At 36.8% G+C, this 18082-nt stretch overlaps 1 protein-coding gene across 2 annotated transcripts in view; it reads right to left on the bottom strand.

Annotated features, from left to right (window-relative positions):
* Positions 1–863: 863 nt before the first annotated feature.
* The window catches only part of KIF2A (kinesin family member 2A), a 74651-nt gene continuing 57432 nt past the window's right edge, over positions 864–18082 (bottom strand). For both annotated transcript variants that reach the window (XM_065905723.1, XM_065905724.1), the window contains exons 15-20: positions 17852–17962; positions 14757–14824; positions 10407–10557; positions 7044–7145; positions 4685–4820; positions 864–2571 (exon numbers count right to left, since the gene is read on the bottom strand). In XM_065905723.1, the coding sequence (XP_065761795.1) occupies positions 2486–2571; positions 4685–4820; positions 7044–7145; positions 10407–10557; positions 14757–14824; positions 17852–17962 (654 nt within the window). In that variant the 3' untranslated portion in view covers positions 864–2485. The remainder of the gene's footprint in view (positions 2572–4684; positions 4821–7043; positions 7146–10406; positions 10558–14756; positions 14825–17851; positions 17963–18082) is intronic.

Genomic DNA, 18082 nt, shown 5'->3' with positions numbered 1-18082 from the left:
TAGAAGGAATATCTCCAGATTACTTTTAACAGAGATCCATACAGCGAGTGAACCTAGAAGGAAAGCTAGGTTGTTTGCCTAAATAGATTTTTTAGAAATCTGGCCTCAAAGTTATATATTAAAACATTCCTATATAACTAAAATAATGTATATTTTTAGTTAATTTTAATTATTAATAGGGATATCAGCTTTCAAGTCTGAGAAAGTAAAGAACATTTAATCCAGATCCAAAAAATTTAAGTTATTCTTTAAATAGCTACTGCATAAAGCCACTTTTGTACATAAGTAGTACATAATAAGAGTAGGTTTTTTTTTAATCTCACAAAACTACTTAGCCAAGTTTACTTGTACCATCTCTATCTTTAAAGGTTTAATTCAGCTTTCCCTCTTATTTCCCTGTCCTCCTATGAACTGCCTGCTGAGTTTTAGTCCCTTTTATAATCTTCAGATTTCCCTATCTGTAGAACGGAAGGAATGGATTATACTACCAAGATCCTTTCTGATACTGATGTTTAATATACCTTGAATGCTATTCAGAATGAAGCCTTTATATAGTATAAGGCAGTGTATTTCAACTTCAGGAGGCCTTCCATAGATAGTACCCTTTTAATTTAAGTAATAAATTAAGACTAATCTGTTGTGCTTAAAATGAGTAAATTCACGTATCTCTTTATGCCCTTTGAAGGTTGGTTAGGCTCAGAAACCACCTTTTTAAACTTCCTCTGTAAGGTCAATACTAACAGTTCTCCATTCTTCCTCTTCTCCTTGAAATAAACACAAGTAGAACATATTTCACAGCTGCAAGAAAACCTGAGTTCCTTCCAAAACAAAGGTGATTGTATTGAAGTAAATTGTCTCTAAAACTCATTACACAGATTTAATTTATTAATAATAAGCACACTGTGAAAATCTACATTTGTACTAGATTTCAAGTTTACAGAGGAGCTTTTCACCATGGTGTTAGGATTTCCCATGACTACCCTTTGAATTCTATGAACAGTGAAGTAGGGAGTCTGGCTCATATGACTCTCTATTCATAGCTTCCCTTTGGCCCACAGGAATGAGCTGGTAGTTCCCTAGGGTAAATCAAAACAAGATATCCCTGGGAGACTTTTTGTTAATGTACTCCTAGACACTATCCTGGGAACTGAGGGAAAACTCCTAGAGAGATAGAAATCTTCTAACAAAATATTTACATGAAAAGTGGCCAGTTTTCTTCCTTGGAATAGCAATCTGTAAAAATAAGTGCCACCATTTAAAAAGTAGCATGCCCTAGATGAACTGATTGGTGAGAATTTGGTGGTTCTCACCATAGTGGTGAAACATCAAACATTAGGTAATGGGTAGAGCTTGGGTTAGATCTGCCTTTTACGGCGAAGTCAACTCTTTAGCTTAAATTCTTTTTCAACATAGTTATGTACTGTCTACACTTGGCTTAAACTAACAGTTCTATTATGGACTACTTTCAATGTACATGTACATATTCATGCATCAGAAGCCAATTTCCTTTAACTGTACCATTTAAAAGGTACATTTTGGGGTGCTAATGGACACTTCAACTTAAGTAATGGTATTGGTAAAGATCAAATTGCACTATTAGTCTTGGTAATACCACACTGGAACACACACTGCGTATATATGTATTATCCTAAGATAAAACTCTTTTCAGAATTTCATTTTTTTATTATACACCAACTAGTTTATATTTTAGTTCTTTACAAAGAAAATGCTAAGAAAATTATAACCACATGTTATATGGTTTTAAAATCATAATTCCAGATTTTTTTACATATAAGATGGAATGGTCCAGCAGCTATGTCCACTGTCACAGACTTTAGTTCCATTCAATGATATGGCACATCCTGCAAAATTAACTAGTCACACACAAAAAAAAGTCTCAATTACAGTAAAAATGTACACACAATAAAGGTAATTTACAATGACAAATAAGGAATGTAATTTATCTTGGCTGTGCTTCAGAAATTTAGGGTCAATAGCCTTAGTCAAGGCACAAAGCAGGAAGAGGTGAGCACAGCTGTTTCTAGAAGTGGGCAAGGTATGTACAATCACTGATGAGGTATGCATGCACGCAAAGGATTTAAAACTGCTCAGTCTTGCTAAGAAAACTGAACTGAGTTAAAAGGAAATGCTGTGGCTTCCCCTTACTATTCACCTCTGGATCAAGTCCACAATCTTACTTCATCATATAGAAAATAAAATTGGCAAGGATCTCCAAAAGTAACTCACTATCTGGGTAAATGAAACAAAATGCTTCACTATTCCCAAATCTTGGTTGTGCCTCCTGACTAGAAGCATCTTGTAGACAAAGGAGTGTTTCACAAAATTGAAATGTCATTCAGGTGAAGGGACAAGACATTTTCCACAGACACTTAAGATTTCAAACTTTCAAATGGCCCTTACAGCTGAACCATTGCTATGTTACAGTAGCGAGGGTTCTGGGGATCCTTTAGCAGCAAATGCTGATTTAAAGGGCACGGGGTCTCTTCGGGTTGATTTGCTTGCTGGCTTGTTCTTCTTCTTGCAGAGCTGCACGAAAAGATTTCACTTTATCTTGGAAAAAGAAAAGAAAAAAGGAATAAGTTTTGCATTATATGAGATGCAGTATACAACTTTATGCATCCTATCAGATCATCTCTTACAGTATCAACTCAGGGTTTTTTCTTTTGTTCTTTGTGGTACAGAAACTCGGAACTAAACATTGTTGCTTAGCAACAAATTCATAGATTCTGAGAAATGCTTGCAGGTTTTATTTGTTGTTATCTTCACAACGGATTTCTGTTCTATTTGGCATATTTTACAGTGTTCAACTTTAATTTCTTTGAATTCCTTTTTACAGTGTAAAGAGGCTATATATGTATGTAAAATAGTTATTTCTTCTCAGAGTATTAGAAAATGTCTACTTTCAATTCTTTTTTTACCTCTCAAGCTATGAAATTTTAAGTTCACTTGAATTTTTAAGACATGTCACTTTTTCCTTATTGGGGATTACAAAGGGTACGATGAAGAAGGGAGATTTACAAAATATACATTTCTTGGTCTTAAATTGTCTTACTGTCTATCATGTACTGATTCAGATTCACATAGAGTAAGAAATAGGTGAGTAAAAATTGGAAGAGGCAAGTAACTGTCTGCTGTGTGAAGATGAGAAATCTCTCTCCAACAGTGGTTCTCAATTGGGGTGATTTCTGCTCCCCTCCCAGGGACATCTGGTTGCATCCTCAGACATTTTTGATTGTCAGACTGGGGTGGTGCTACCGTCACCTACTCAGTGCAGATCCAGGACAGCTCTAAGCCCTGCACAATGCACAGGAAATGGCACCTTCCAATAGTTTCCCAACTTAAAACGTGTTAATAGTGCAGATTACCGCTTTCAAAAAAAAGAGAAAGATACAATGTTGGAATCTTGATTTCTTTCCCCTCTTCCTAAGTACAGTGATGTTGAAAAAGTTGATTTTTTTCTGAAATTTAGAAAGGAATATAAGGACTTCTGAATCTGATGCCTGCTAACATAATAGCTCTCAAATTTATATTAATATCAAAATTATATTTGGTAAATTTTTTTTCTAAGTAAGGACTGAATTATACAATATTTAGGTAGTAATTTCTTCAAAGTTTGGATATACTTAATATTTACATAAATCCTGAGAAAAGGACAGGAACTAAGTTGAAAGCTACATCTTGCAGTGAAAAAAAAATTAGGATGCATTGTGATCTGCCTCCTGAATAAAATGCATACAGAAAGCTGCTTGTACATTATGGCAGATTAGAAAAATGATCAAAATACATTAAATCAAGGCTTGAATATGAAGAACATGAAAAAACAGCAAATTTTAGAAATCCTACATCTGCACAAACAATTCTAAATTGGCAAAATGGTCACTGCTGACTCTATAGGATATGATTTCAAATAACTAACTTTACAAAGAACCTAGTTTAAAAAATTAAGCAGCTTGTTTAGTGCTAAAAAATCCAGCAACTTCAGTCTAGTTTCATGTTGCACTGCATGTACACACAAAGAAGCCTACTTGCATATAAATGAAGATAGCTAATTTGCCAAAGCCTAAGAAGTCAGCACATATAACACGTGCTTATCTGAAGTCGCACAGATGAGCTTAGTAACTATAAAGTCAAGAAAGAAGACATGGCATGTGGGTAAGCCACATGCTTTCCTTCATAAACAAAGCAGAAAGAGTAGTTGGTTGGAACCTTCCCCTTCATTTTTTAAAACAAGAGTTCAAAGGAAAATCATGACAAGATATGCACAGAAAGGAGATGTAGGTAGGAGGTGATAGAAAAATGACCTGGAATAGATCTAAACCAAGGAAAATAATACTGAAAAGAATTGGCCTACCAAACCAAAGCTCTGCGTGGGTATATAAAACTTAAAAACTTGTTAAAATATATTTTCCCTCTTTAATCATAAGATGTCTTTATCTTCTCCAAAGACTAAAACAAAAAAGATGACTAGAAAGCACTTAAAATATTTCATGTTTCATTTTCAGGAAAAAACCCCAGAATGGTGGGTTGGTCTTTATAACTCTAGAAAGATGCTAAACATGCCCATAATTTTCACTTCAGATGTCATCTTACAATATGAAATCTTCCCACTAATTACATACAAATATTAGGCAGATTTCAAATGATAAAATGAAAACAAAATTACCCCGCAGTTCAGTTAAAATGTCTATTTTTTGCTCAAGAATAGCTTCAAGTTGCGTGGCGTATGAATCCACATCATAGTCTACTTCTTCAGTCATCTCTAGGAGAGCCTTTTCATCTTCTAACCATCGGATAGATTCCTAAAATGACCCACCCCCGCAAAAAAAAAAAAAATCCAGTAAGCCTCTTTATAAGACAGAAACCAATTTATAGATTTATCTTAAATATAACCAAACATACTCAAGACAATATTCTCTGAAATATTTATAACCATAAAACATCTTTATTTACAGAATAAAATCAAGAAATATTTCTTTGAATTCAAATATAAACATGATAGGTATAAAAAAAGGCCTATGTTTACTTTGAGCGGGGTTTGGGGAAGGGAATGAAGCAAACACATGAACAAGTGGGAGTGAATCACACACACGCACGCCCATCCATGAGCAGAGTAACTCTCAAAGCCACAGCTGTCCCTAAAACAATGGGTGTGATAAAACTTCTGAGCATCTCAGGAGGTCTATGGGAGACTATAACTGAAATTAACATCCATTTGGACCTCACAGAGGTTGCGCAAAGAGGTAATCATAAATTCAAACACTAGCTCTTCAAAATTATTGACTGTAAGGAAACACTGGATAGCTCCATTTTTGGGGCTGCACTGTGTAGCCTGTAGAATCTTGAGAGTTCCCTGACCAGGGATTGAACCTGGGCCCTCAGAAGTGAAAGTGCAGAGTCCAACCACTGGACCACCAACGAATCCCCAAGAAGGCCCATTTTAGAAGAGTCAAATGAGACACTAAATAGTAACTAATTACTACTATTCTAAGTGCTTTAACGAAACCACCGTTAACTCAGTTTAGGTATGTGGAACTGATGAATTTCATTTTCTCACAATGCCACGAACCATAGATTATTAACAAGGTCAGATCATTTTAAATTAAAGAGTTAGGAGACATTTTCTAGCTTTTTACAGTACACACAGTTTCACTTTTCCAAACATCAATGCAGTTTAATGACTAGTTCAGTTCAGTCGCTCAGTCGTGTCTGACTCTTTGTGACCCCATGAATTGCAGCATGCCAGGCCTCCCTGTCCATCACCAACTTCCAGAATCTACCCAAAACCATGTCCTTCGAGTAGGTGATGCCATCCAGCCATCTCATCCTCTGTCGTCCCCTTCTGCCCCTAATCCTTCCCAGCATTAGGGTCTTGAAAGCCTCACTTAACTGAGTTTTGTTGTTTAGTTACCAAGTCATGTCTGACTCTTCTGCAACCCCATGAACTGTAGCCTGCCAGTCTCCTGTCTATGGAGTTTTTCAGGCAAGAATACTGGAATGCATTACCATTTCCTTCCAGGTATCTTCCCGACCCAGGGATCGAACCAGCATCCCCTCGTTTGGCAGGCGGGCTCTTTACCACTGAGCCACCAGGGGACCCTGTTTGAGTTTTACGGGTGTTCATATTATTCTAACAATTTTCTTAAAATTACAAGTGTCCTTTTTGATTTAATTTAAAAAACTTAGGGCTCTTAAGAGAGCCTCATAATAAGGGTTTGACTTTAACAGTTTTAATCATTGTGTATCCAACTCTACAATTATAAATAGTTCTCGTATTTTTGAGCCCTTCATCCAAGGGTGTGAATTGCCTAGAGTTGAGGAATGTTAATATCTGTTTACAGATAAAGATTTCTTCAATATCAGAGAAGGATATACAAGTTAATAGGACAAAGGATTTATAGTACTGTGGGAAGGGAGTGGGGTTCAGGAGCAAGTTGACCGTGAAGTCTCCATAAAGATGTTCAAATAGGTATCACCCTCCAGAATATTTTGTTTAATAAAGAGGGGAGGTTCATATAGTAGAAGGTTTTATAAATAGGCTGAACACACAATAGGATAAATACCTAAGGAGTTATAGCTATATGAAGGGATATATTCCCCCTCACTCATCTGTGACTGACAGCTCAGTCAGCGCAGTAACTCTCCTGAAAAAACCTTCCTTTTCTGCAAACACTAACTCTTCCTCAACTGCTCTGACACCCTTTAGTAAAGTTTTCCAGCTGCCTACCAAGAAGAAACAGGTAAAGGAGGGCAGAAGATCAACTCCTCTAAAAATAGACAACTAACAAAAGCAAATAAAGTGGGAGAATAGTAAAAATCAACCACATCTTTTTACCACAGTTGCAAAGAAAGTTTGTTTGCAGTCATCATTCATTCTACTCAAAATTTACTGTGTCATATGCCCTACAAACACAAATATGCATAAATATAAACAAGCACTTTTTTAGATTAGTGTGACATTCAAAAGTCATTAGTAGTTAATTTTTCTAGAAAAACATGTGATTAAGGATTCTGCTATACTTCACCTGGAATACTGCCCTGTGATCTTCTACAACTTGTTCTTCCATTTCTACCATTTGTGAGACAGCCTCATGAAAAGTAAACAATTGTGGGGATACCTCTTCTTCCTTAAAATAAAAACAGTTTAAAAACTATGACATAAGTTTATATTTTATAATAAAAAAGTTATTTTTCTATGTCACTTACAAAAATGCAACTGAGCAACTGAAGAAGCCTGAATGTTAAAGACAAAAAATAAAAAACGAAAGGCAAAACCAGAATTTCTTTTCATGGGTCAAAAATATTTAACATTCAGTAAGATAACTCAAACGTATCAATAAGAGATAGTTTTCACTTAGTCCAAGTTTTACTACAGAATAACTCTAAAAAAGCAGTCTCTTTCAGGAGTGCAACTTTTCAAAAGTACATTTATCACAGGTTATAAATATACTGAAATATTTCTTCAGCATTGTTTACTTTCACTAACAATTCATATATATGTCTTAAATTTCTTTTCAGTACAAGAAGCAAAATGTTGAGTTTTACGTTCATTCAATGTTCGTTTAAAATAACACTTCAGTGTAACAGAGAAGTAAATATTACATCCTTCATGACTGTGACTATCAAACTGGTATTCTGGAGGTCTTAACTCTTACTAAATTTAAACCCTGAACTGCACTACATAATTTACTTACTGTTTTTTTACAGAAGTTTTAATGGATAATTCACGACTCTACTTCATCCACAAATACCTACAAATGTACATATCATATATTTTGGTCCTATACCAAGTCAAACTTCTCCAGCTTTGTTTTCTTTTTTGAGCTTCCTTTCCAACTCTAGTATCTAATGATTTATTTCCTCAAAACGCAGCCGCAGTGATAGAGAAGTTCACTTAAAATTGGTTTATAAAATGTCAGTGCGAAAGCAACATTTTTCAAACAAAATACACAATTCTAAATATTTGGGTGTATCTTGGTTAAATTAAATATTGTAAGTAGACATTTGACTCTTTCATCAATACACTACCATCCCTATAAGTTTATATAATCACGTTAGCTAAAGAATTTTTTATTTTCTCTTTGCGAAAAGAGCCATCTATCTGTTTTTAATCAAGACATGCAGGCATGATTCTCTCATATTCTGTCTTCGTGGTAAATCCACAATCAAAACCTTTACTTATTTTATCTGCCCACCTCCCTGCCAAGCCCAGAACATCCTGTCTTTCCTTTGCTTCAAGATACTATGCAAATTCCTATCACTTCCATGCAGTCCACGCAGAGTACTTTTTTATCTGTACAACTACTTTTAGAATTCTAATGCACTTGATTATTCTCTAGTCTGTCTACTGTATTACTTTTATCTCCAGAGTATGTCCTAGACACGATTCCATTTTACCTACCTTGTTAAAATTTAATATAGCAGTAAGAATATGTAACACATGCATCAATACTTAACTGAAGGCTAATGCTGAACTATTTCAAGATAGTTCCTTGGGGAAAGCAAAGTTGAAAGAAATTCACGCTCTCTCATACGTGGAGAAAGTTGCAAGAACCCATAATGTCACGCTTAAAAAGTGTCTAGATTAGTTCTAGTGACCTAGCCAAGCTCTCCAAATTAAGGTCCCACAGAGACCCAACAGATACAAGAATAAAATGAGAGAGAGATGCTGTAGGGAGTGCCTACCTCATTTTGGTTTTTCATATCTTTGGAGGCATCATATGTAGGAGCAAGGCAGGATTTGCTTTAAGGATTTCAAAAGCAGCTACATTCTCTTTCAAAGCTTTTGGGGGACAGAGGATAGACTAACACCAGGATTTCATTTTTAGTTATTTATTATCTATGGTTCAAAGTTGAGAACTCTTATTTAAACCAGGTTTCTTAACTTCAGCATCACAGACATTTTGTGGGGGTTTGTGGTGGGAGAATGTCCCTGTGCATTGGATGATATTGAGAATCATCCCCTGCCTGAACCCACAAGATCTTAGCAACACCATCCCACTTGGGATGACCAAAGATGTCTCCATACATTTTTCCCTGGAGAGGGGCCAAGTCATTCCTGGTTGAGAACTGCTGCATTAAGTCCTGCTTTATTAATAGGAAGTATTTTGGAACATGATAACAAAATTAGTATGTCCATTTTTTACTCTAGAATATTTGGACTCTAAAATATCTGCTGGAAAGTATTAACACATTAAACTTATACTGTTTTCAAAGAATATCTTATTGCAGCAGGCAATAAATTTAGCTGACACAAGATTCACTCTGGAATAAGAAAGACCCAGACTTCAATCCTGCCTGGCTTCGGCACTTATTACTTAATCTTTTAGAAAATGTGAGGATTATGTCAGTTAATAAAATGCTTAGCAAATATGTGTCATGAGGTAACAAGCAACTAATAAATGCTATCTTTTATCATTATAAGAAAGTGCCACTATAGGATTATCAGTGGGAAAAGTGATACAAAACTATACAGATAATACATTTAAAAAATGAAGTTAAATAAGTATGTGAAAATATCTGTGCTTTTTTGTTATTTTTTAATACATCTTTGTCCTTATGCCTTATTATTTTTAAGCAACAGGGGAATCAAAATTTTAAATAATGAAATGTCACCAAACATTCAAAAATACAGAAAGCAGTTAGGTGTAACAAATGTCAGATTTTATTCATTTTTGATATAGTTCATGAGTCCTTTTAGTATATATTCATGTGTCTAAAGTTAATCTTGTTTCTAAGCTTTATGTATAGGATATATTGCATGTACAATTCTCAAACTTGTCTGTTTCCTGTATTACTTTAAAAATTCCCTGATTTTAGGAGCTTCCCTGGTGGCTCACTGGTAATGAATCCGCCTGCCAATGCAGGAGACACGGGTTCAATCCCTGAGGCAGGAAGATCCCACATCTCACAGAGCAACAAAGCCAGTGAGCCACAACTATCAAGTCCGTGCTCTAGAGCCCAGAAGCCAAACTTCTGAGCCCACATGCCCTAAAGTCTGTACACTGCAATGAGAAGCCTGTGCAACTCAACCAGTGAGTAGCTCCCACTCACCGAAACTAGAGAAAAGCCCGTACAGCAACACAGACCCAGCATAGCTAAATATAAGTCCCCAAATTTTAGTCCGTATAAAATCTGGAAAAAAGAATAGTTAGATCAGGGGTCAGTGAACTTTAGTACGTATTTTGGGCTTGTGAGCCATATGGTCATTGTCGCCTCTGTTCTTAGTGAGCACGGTCATACTTCAACAAACTTGAAGTATGTTCAAGTATGTGGCAGGCCCACAGGCTTTAGTTTATTGATTCCTGATTTAGAGAACAGTTTTCACTTATTCTGGTATGTATGACACAACTAAGATTAGATAATTACAATGATATTACGTCACTTACATTCTGTTCACAAAGAAGTTTTAGATCATCCCTCTGAGGGGAACTGCCCACACCCCACTGTGCCTCTAAGTCATCAATCTGATTTGGGGGATGGTGCATTATTGGACGGACGTCACCAGCAGCAGTTGGATCCACAGTCAGTTCTTTAACCCTATAAACACATGAGAGGTATCTTTAATTAACAAAGACTCATGAGGGACAAGAAATATCAACCTATTTAATATAAAAGCAATTTAATTAACATATTAATATTGATGATGTCAGCTTTCCAGATCAAATCTAACTGAAATCTGTGGAAATATTATTAAAGGTATGCCGAGATATTAAACTTCAGGAAGTTAGGTACAGCTTTATAATTACTTCAAATATAATTACTGTGCATAATAAATTGAGAATCAAAGTATGGTGATTCAGAACTTCAAAATAAATAAGAGACATTTGTTACAATTAAAAATGTTAACAACAGTACTTAGATTAATAAATGCATCATTGTCAAAAATCAGTTTTTTTTTTTTTGGCTGCACTGCATGGCAGGTGGGATCTCAGCTCTTCAACCAGAGTTCGAAACCATGCACTCTGGAGTAGAAGCACAGTCTTAACTCCTGGACCAACAGGGAAGTCCTCCAAAAATCAAAGAATTTAATATACTTTGCAGATTTTTGGTAGTTATAAGGCTCAATTAAAATACCTACACATGAAATATTTCTAATCCATAAAGAACAGAAGCTGTAAAGTTTTATCATTAAAAAAAGTTTACCCCCTTTACTTAAATTTGCACGTTTGGAAGAGGGTACACTTTACCACTGGGCCACTAAGGAAGCCCCCAAACATCCATTTTTTAAGTCAAGAGGATCCCTGTGATTTCCTTGCAGAAAGAATGTAAACTTTTCCTTTTAAATAAGACAGTCTATCCTTCAATAAGAAATATGCAAAGATGACATCATCCTTAAAAATATGAGAGGGGAAAAGGAAGCCTGAATTCTGAATCAACATTTTAAAGCAAATAAATGAATAAAGTATGTAAAAATTAAGATCATGCAGTATAACCACCACCTGTCAAACAAACTGAAAATGAAAAATAAAATGGCTCGGGACAAAAGAAGTATATGCCATGAAAGTAAATGCTATGAAACATTTATATATAGCACCATCCAAAAGAAACTACTGAAACAAACACTGTATGCATAGAATAAAGTAGACCTGGCAACCGAAGGAGAAAAGTCGTCATACTCGTAAGAAGGAGAGAGGTCAGGGCGGCTGCCGCTGCCCTGTGAGAAGGGGATGTCTGACGGGCTAATTCCAAACTCCTTCACTCTGCAGCACCACAACAGTGACAGATTAAAAGAAAACGCTCTTGTAAAGACAGGAATGCACATTCCAAGTTCTCATTTATTACCAATTTGCTAGAAAAGGGTCTTAAAAATAATTAAAGTTAACAGGTTTTTTGAACCCCTCTGTTCTATTGAGTCCCTACTCCATAATACTTCCTTTTCCTATGATCTTTTATAGAAGTGTAACTAGACCATCAACTAAATTTGAAATGCCCTGTATTAAGCTACATGACCACTCGTGTCTAATTTTCTTCTGTAGTCAATACCATGAGTATTTTATTAGCATTAATGAATCCTCAACAGTCTTGCAGTCTTTTCAAACAGGACGGAAGAGAATTAAAGTCCTAATGGCATACAATCTTAATAATGAATTAACTTCTTTCCTATGCACCTAGAATGTATCTGTTATGAAGCAACTTTGGAATAAGCTGAAAAAACAGTCACTCAAATAATTTTCTGTGTTTGGTGATTCAGATGATGAATCATGGCAAAGAAAATCCTTTAGCAATGGAATCTTAATTGTTTTTGCCAATGTCTCTAACAGGTGTATTAACCAAAGCATGGGTTTTCTGAACCAACTTCTTTGAGTTCCTATATCCTCTATGGGCCAATCTCACTTCATAATCATACACAATATTTATTAATTACTTTCTATCAGCAGATAGCATGATTAGTATTTCTTAGACATTATTTAACCATTACAACAAAGTTGTGATACTGCCACCATTTTACTGATAAGAAATTGGTTCAGGGCAATAAAGTATCTTACCCAGGTTCATTCAGTGAGAATGTAGCATAACTGAGGTTCAAACCTGGCTGAGTACAAACTTTATGTTTGAACATTTCTATATATACCAACCATATGCTCTGTTTTTCTCATTACTTCTCAAGTTTAACTAAATGAAATTACTGTTTATACACATCAAAAATAGTCACATAGATAAAACTAGTAATGTCTTAGAATCTTTCTTTGACCTTTTGGTAATGTCTGCTCTCAAAGGTTCAATATCACATGCATTTGCCCTTTTTCCTTTATAGTTACTTTGGAAAGCTTATTTACATACATGCTGACAAACCCAAATTTCTAATACTGACTTAATCACCTTTTTACTCCCAACCCCATTACTTATCTTATTCTTTCAGAATATCTTCATTTAGGTACCCTTTTAGCCCCTAACCACACATTTTCCCTCTATTCAAAGCTCTCTTGCCCAACCTGAACTATACTATATGCAGGAATTATACTTCTCAAATGAGCTATCAAAGGAGATTGAAAATCTTTATTCCTAAAGATATGGAAATAAAAGACAGAATTGTTTGTCCCAGATGGTCAGTAATGTTGCAAATGAATCACATTACATGATAATAAATTAAAGCATTTTACTTGGGTCTAAATAAACTAGAGGAATGACCAAATACAGAAGTCTGAAGATATGAGGGTTTTAATTCTACAATAGGACTATAACACTAAGGCTGTTCTCATCTCTCCCATGAACAACTCTGAAATAAGAAACATTTTAAATTAGTGATAAAAACCCCACAATACCAAAAATATTCACTACAAAGAATTATTAAAGGTTCACAGCTAGGATTTTATAATTCAAAGTTTAAAAGGGAGTAAGTTTAAAAATAAAATTCTATTGTATTTTTAAAGAAATTATTTTTCATCTTTTGGCAAAAGGTAAGTTTATACTTTCCAACAGTTTCTACTGATGATTTTTTAAAATCTCTTGAAGTGAAAGCAAAATACAAAAGAACAAAGGGTGTTCTCATTTATGTGAAGTTCAAATACAGCTACCTATATTGTTCAAAGACACATTCATAGGTAGTAAAACTATTTTTAAAAAGGGAGAAAGAAAGAAAACTGAGCAATTTATTCCAAAGTAGAATAATGGATTGAGATTAATGGATTTAGGCATGTTATTCAGGATTTGTGATCAGAAAGGGATACATGGGGAATTTTCTGGGGGGACTGGAAATGTTCTATTTCCTGGTCTAATCACCAGAATTTACACTTCGTAAGTATTCATTACATTACATTATGTAATGTATGAAGTATTCATTTATTACATTATGTTTGGGTACTTTCCTATATGCATATATATTTAACATCTTAATGAAAGATTTAAAAAAAAAATCTCAGTAGTGACTAAAACAAAAAAACAGTACAAATACTTATGTTTAGCAAAATCAAAAGACTCGCCACACTAGAAATGTAATACAAAGAGGAATTTTATCTTTAGGTTAAAATCACAAATGCAGTATGTGGTAACAGAAATTTAAAACTATATAAATAGTCATTTAAAACAAGAGCAATGGGAACAAATTGCTTTAACGGTGTATAACGCTTTCTGTCCTCTCATTCGTAATAATCCAATTGTCTATGAAAGTTTGTAACAGTATTTTCATAAATAATTAAATGTAACCCATATAGATGCAGAAGGAAATGGCAACCCACTCCAGTGTTCTTTCCTGGAGAATCCCAGGGACGGGGAAGCCTTGTGGGCTGCCATCTATGGGGTCGCACAGACACAACTGAAGTGACTTAGCAGCAGCAGTAGCAGCAACCCATATAGAACACCACAAAGAACGGTGCCATCACTACTAAATCCCTAGATTCCCCATGTATAACATTTAACATTATCATAAATAATTTTTTAGCATATAGCAAAATAACTTAAGAAATACAAACTGGTGCCTGATACTTACTTTTTGAGTCTCAACATAATGAGAACTAATACTACGAAATATAACTTGGTTAAATGGAAAAATGTATCATGTTCTTGAGTAAGACCAAATCTACTAAAAATATAACTGTCTTCTCAAGTTACTCAACACATTTCTAATTATTTTTATTTTTAGGATGTGCTAAGATGATTTTAAATATCATTTCAAGAAATATGCAAACAATTTTTTGAAAATGGAAAGAAAAATGTAATAAGATTTACCCTGTAAGATATTAAATAAAATAATATACTGTTCTATTCCTTTCAAATTTCAAAATAACCGTATCTCATACCTATTTGCATATCTTAATGTATTGAGGGTATTTTCACAAGATGCCATTCCTGGAGATATTGTAGCAATCTATGGGGGAAAAGTGCAAAGATAAAGAAAATGTTATAGATGACAGTAATATTGACACATGGTTCCTTAAGGTCTAATCTTAATATGGTCATCCAAAGAAAAGAAACTCCAAGATAATTCAGTATCTCACCCATAATCATATAGTAATTATAAACTCCAGTTAAAATATAAACAGCTCTAACAGCACCACAAAATGATCAAACATCAGGCAGAAAGTGGAGGTCAACACCTCAAAGAAGGGAATAACACTGAGTGACTGACTGCCCCTCTTTTCAATAAATTTTCTTTTGCTTAAGGGCAAACTGTGCTGCTGTCGCATGGGACAACTAAAACTTCAATAAAAACCTGGAGTGTCACTAGTTAAGGGCAGTTTGGACGTGGGCACCTTAGCAGCTGGGAAGTGAAGTTTGTCCCAGAAGAGAAGTAACCACAGAGGGAGAAACTCGTGTGTGTGTGTGTGTGAGAAGTGAAGTTTGTCCCAGAAGAGAAGTAACCACAGAGGGAGAAACTCGTGTGTGTGTGTGTGTGTCCCCCAGCAGCTGGGAAGTAACCACAGAGGGAGAAACTCGTGTGTGTGTGTGTGTGTGTGTGTGTGTGTGTGTGTGTGTGTGTGTGTGTGTGTGTGTGTGTGTGTTGAAGTAACCACAGAGGGAGAAACTCGTGTGTGTGTGTGTGTGTGTGTGTGTGTGTGTGTGTGTGTGTCCCCCAGCAGCTGGGAAGTGAAGTTGTCCCAGAAGACAAGTAACCACAGAGGGAGAAACTCGTGTGTGTGTGTGTGTGTGTGTGTCCCCCAGCAGCTGGGAAGTGAAGTTGTCCCAGAAGACAAGTAACCACAGAGGGAGAAACTCGTGTGTGTGTGTGTGTGTGTGTGTGTGTGTGTGTGTGTGTGTGTGTGTGTGTGTGTGTGTGTGTGTGTGTGTGTGTGTGTGTCCCCCAGCAGCTGGGAAGTGAAGTTGTCCCAGAAGACAAGTAACCACAGAGGGAGAAACTCGTGTGTGTGTGTGTGTGTGTGTGTGTGTCCCTGGGAAGTGAAGTTGTCCCAGAAGACAAGTAACCACAGAGGGAGAAACTCGTGTGTGTGTGTGTGTGTGTGTGTGTGTGTGTGTGTGTGTGTGTGTCCCCCAGCAGCTGGGAAGTGAAGTTGTCCCAGAAGACAAGTAACCACAGAGGGAGAAACTCGTGTGTGTGTGTGTGTGTGTGTGTGTGTGTGTGTGTGTGTGTCCCCCAGCAGCTGGGAAGTGAAGTTGTCCCAGAAGACAAGTAACCACAGAGGGAGAAACTCGTGTGTGTGTGTGTGTGTGTGTGTGTGTGTGTGTGTGTGTGTGTCCCCCAGCAGCTGGGAAGTGAAGTTGTCCCAGAAGACAAGTAACCACAGAGGGAGAAACTCGTGTGTGTGTGTGTGTGTGTGTGTGTGTGTGTGTGTGTGTGTGTGTGTGTGTGTGTGTGTCCCAGCAGCTGGGAAGTGAAGTTGTCCCAGAAGACAAGTAACCACAGAGGGAGAAACTCGTGTGTGTGTGTGTGTGTGTGTGTGTGTGTGTGTGTGTGTGTCCCAGCAGCTGGGAAGTGAAGTTGTCCCAGAAGACAAGTAACCACAGAGGGAGAAACTCGTGTGTGTGTGTGTGTGTGTGTGTGTGTGTGTGTGTGTGTGTGTGTGTGTGTGTGTGTGTGTGTGTGTCCCCCAGCAGCTGGGAAGTGAACCACAGAGGGAGAAACTCGTGTGTGTGTGTGTGTGTGTGTGTGTGTGTGTCCCAGCAGCTGGGAAGTGAAGTTGTCCCAGAAGACAAGTAACCACAGAGGGAGAAACTCGTGTGTGTGTGTGTGTGTGTGTGTGTGTGTGTGTGTGTGTGTGTGTGTGTGTGTGTGTGTGTGTGTGTGTGTGTGTGTGTGTGTGTGTGTGTGTGTCCCCCAGCAGCTGGGAAGTGAACCACAGAGGGAGAAACTCGTGTGTGTGTGTGTGTGTGTGTGTCCCCCAGCAGCTGGGAAGTGAACCACAGAGGGAGAAACTCGTGTGTGTGTGTGTGTGTGTGTGTGTGTGTGTGTGTGTCCCCCAGCAGCTGGGAAGTGAACCACAGAGGGAGAAACTCGTGTGTGTGTGTGTGTGTGTGTGTGTGTGTGTGTGTGTGTGTGTGTGTGTGTCCCCCAGCAGCTGGGAAGTGAACCACAGAGGGAGAAACTCGTGTGTGTGTGTGTGTGTGTGTGTGTGTGTGTGTGTGTGTGTGTGTGTCCCCCAGCAGCTGGGAAGTGAACCACAGAGGGAGAAACTCGTGTGTGTGTGTGTGTGTGTGTGTGTGTGTGTGTGTGTGTGTGTGTGTGTCCCCCAGCAGCTGGGAAGTGAAGTTGTCCCAGAAGACAAGTAACCACAGAGGGAGAAACTCGTGTGTGTGTGTGTGTGTGTCCCAGAAGAGAAACCACAGAGGGAGAAACTCGTGTGTGTGTGTGTATTCATATATATATATACACACATGAGTACTCTACCCAAACACACACATTACCCGAATCTCTGCCTGACCCCCAAACTGGAGTACACAGGCTGACTATAAGAAACATAGCTAACTCTAAAAGAACTAAACAGAGATTTCAAGGTCAGTTGCTGCCCACAGCAGGGGAGACAAGAGTTTGGAGTTCAGCTAAGTTAACTTTCTGCTAAAATAACAGTAACAACAACAAACCAATAATCTTCAGAAGAACATAACAGAATCCAGACTGTCTATAAGATATTCATTCATAACGAAAATTATATAATCCAAAATTCTAGACATATGAAGAAAGACAGAAGTGTGACTAATATGTAAGAAAAACAGAAAGCAATTGAAACCAATCTCAAGAGGACTCAGATGTTTTAATTAGTAGAATGCATGAATGTGTTATAACAGCAATACAATCCTATCAGACTGGCAGGGACCACGTTTTTAAGTTTCACTGTATCACAGTAGAAGACTTTAAATGCCACTAATGTATTTCATAAATTCCCCATAGATGTTGTATAATTATTCATTTATGATTAAGACAAAACAAACATAAACTTACCATGCAGGTACGAGAGTTTTCACCTATGAATGAATCTCTTAACACCTGAGTGAGTTTACTTGCTCGGAAAGGAGTATGAGGTTTATTTCTACCTAAGGCTCTGATGCACTCCTGAAAATTAAGAAAGCAAATTTCACAGATTATGCTTCTTATAAAGATTAACCTTATCAAAAGTATTGAAAAGATCTCTTACAATAGCCCTAACATTTAAGATCTGATCAGCTCTGAAAA

The sequence above is a fragment of the Muntiacus reevesi genome, chromosome 14 (assembly GCF_963930625.1).
Source record: "Muntiacus reevesi chromosome 14, mMunRee1.1, whole genome shotgun sequence".
NCBI classification, from domain to species: Eukaryota; Metazoa; Chordata; class Mammalia; order Artiodactyla; family Cervidae; genus Muntiacus; species Muntiacus reevesi.
Note: the sequence above shows the minus strand (reverse complement) of the source record. Positions and strands in the feature narration are given on the sequence as shown.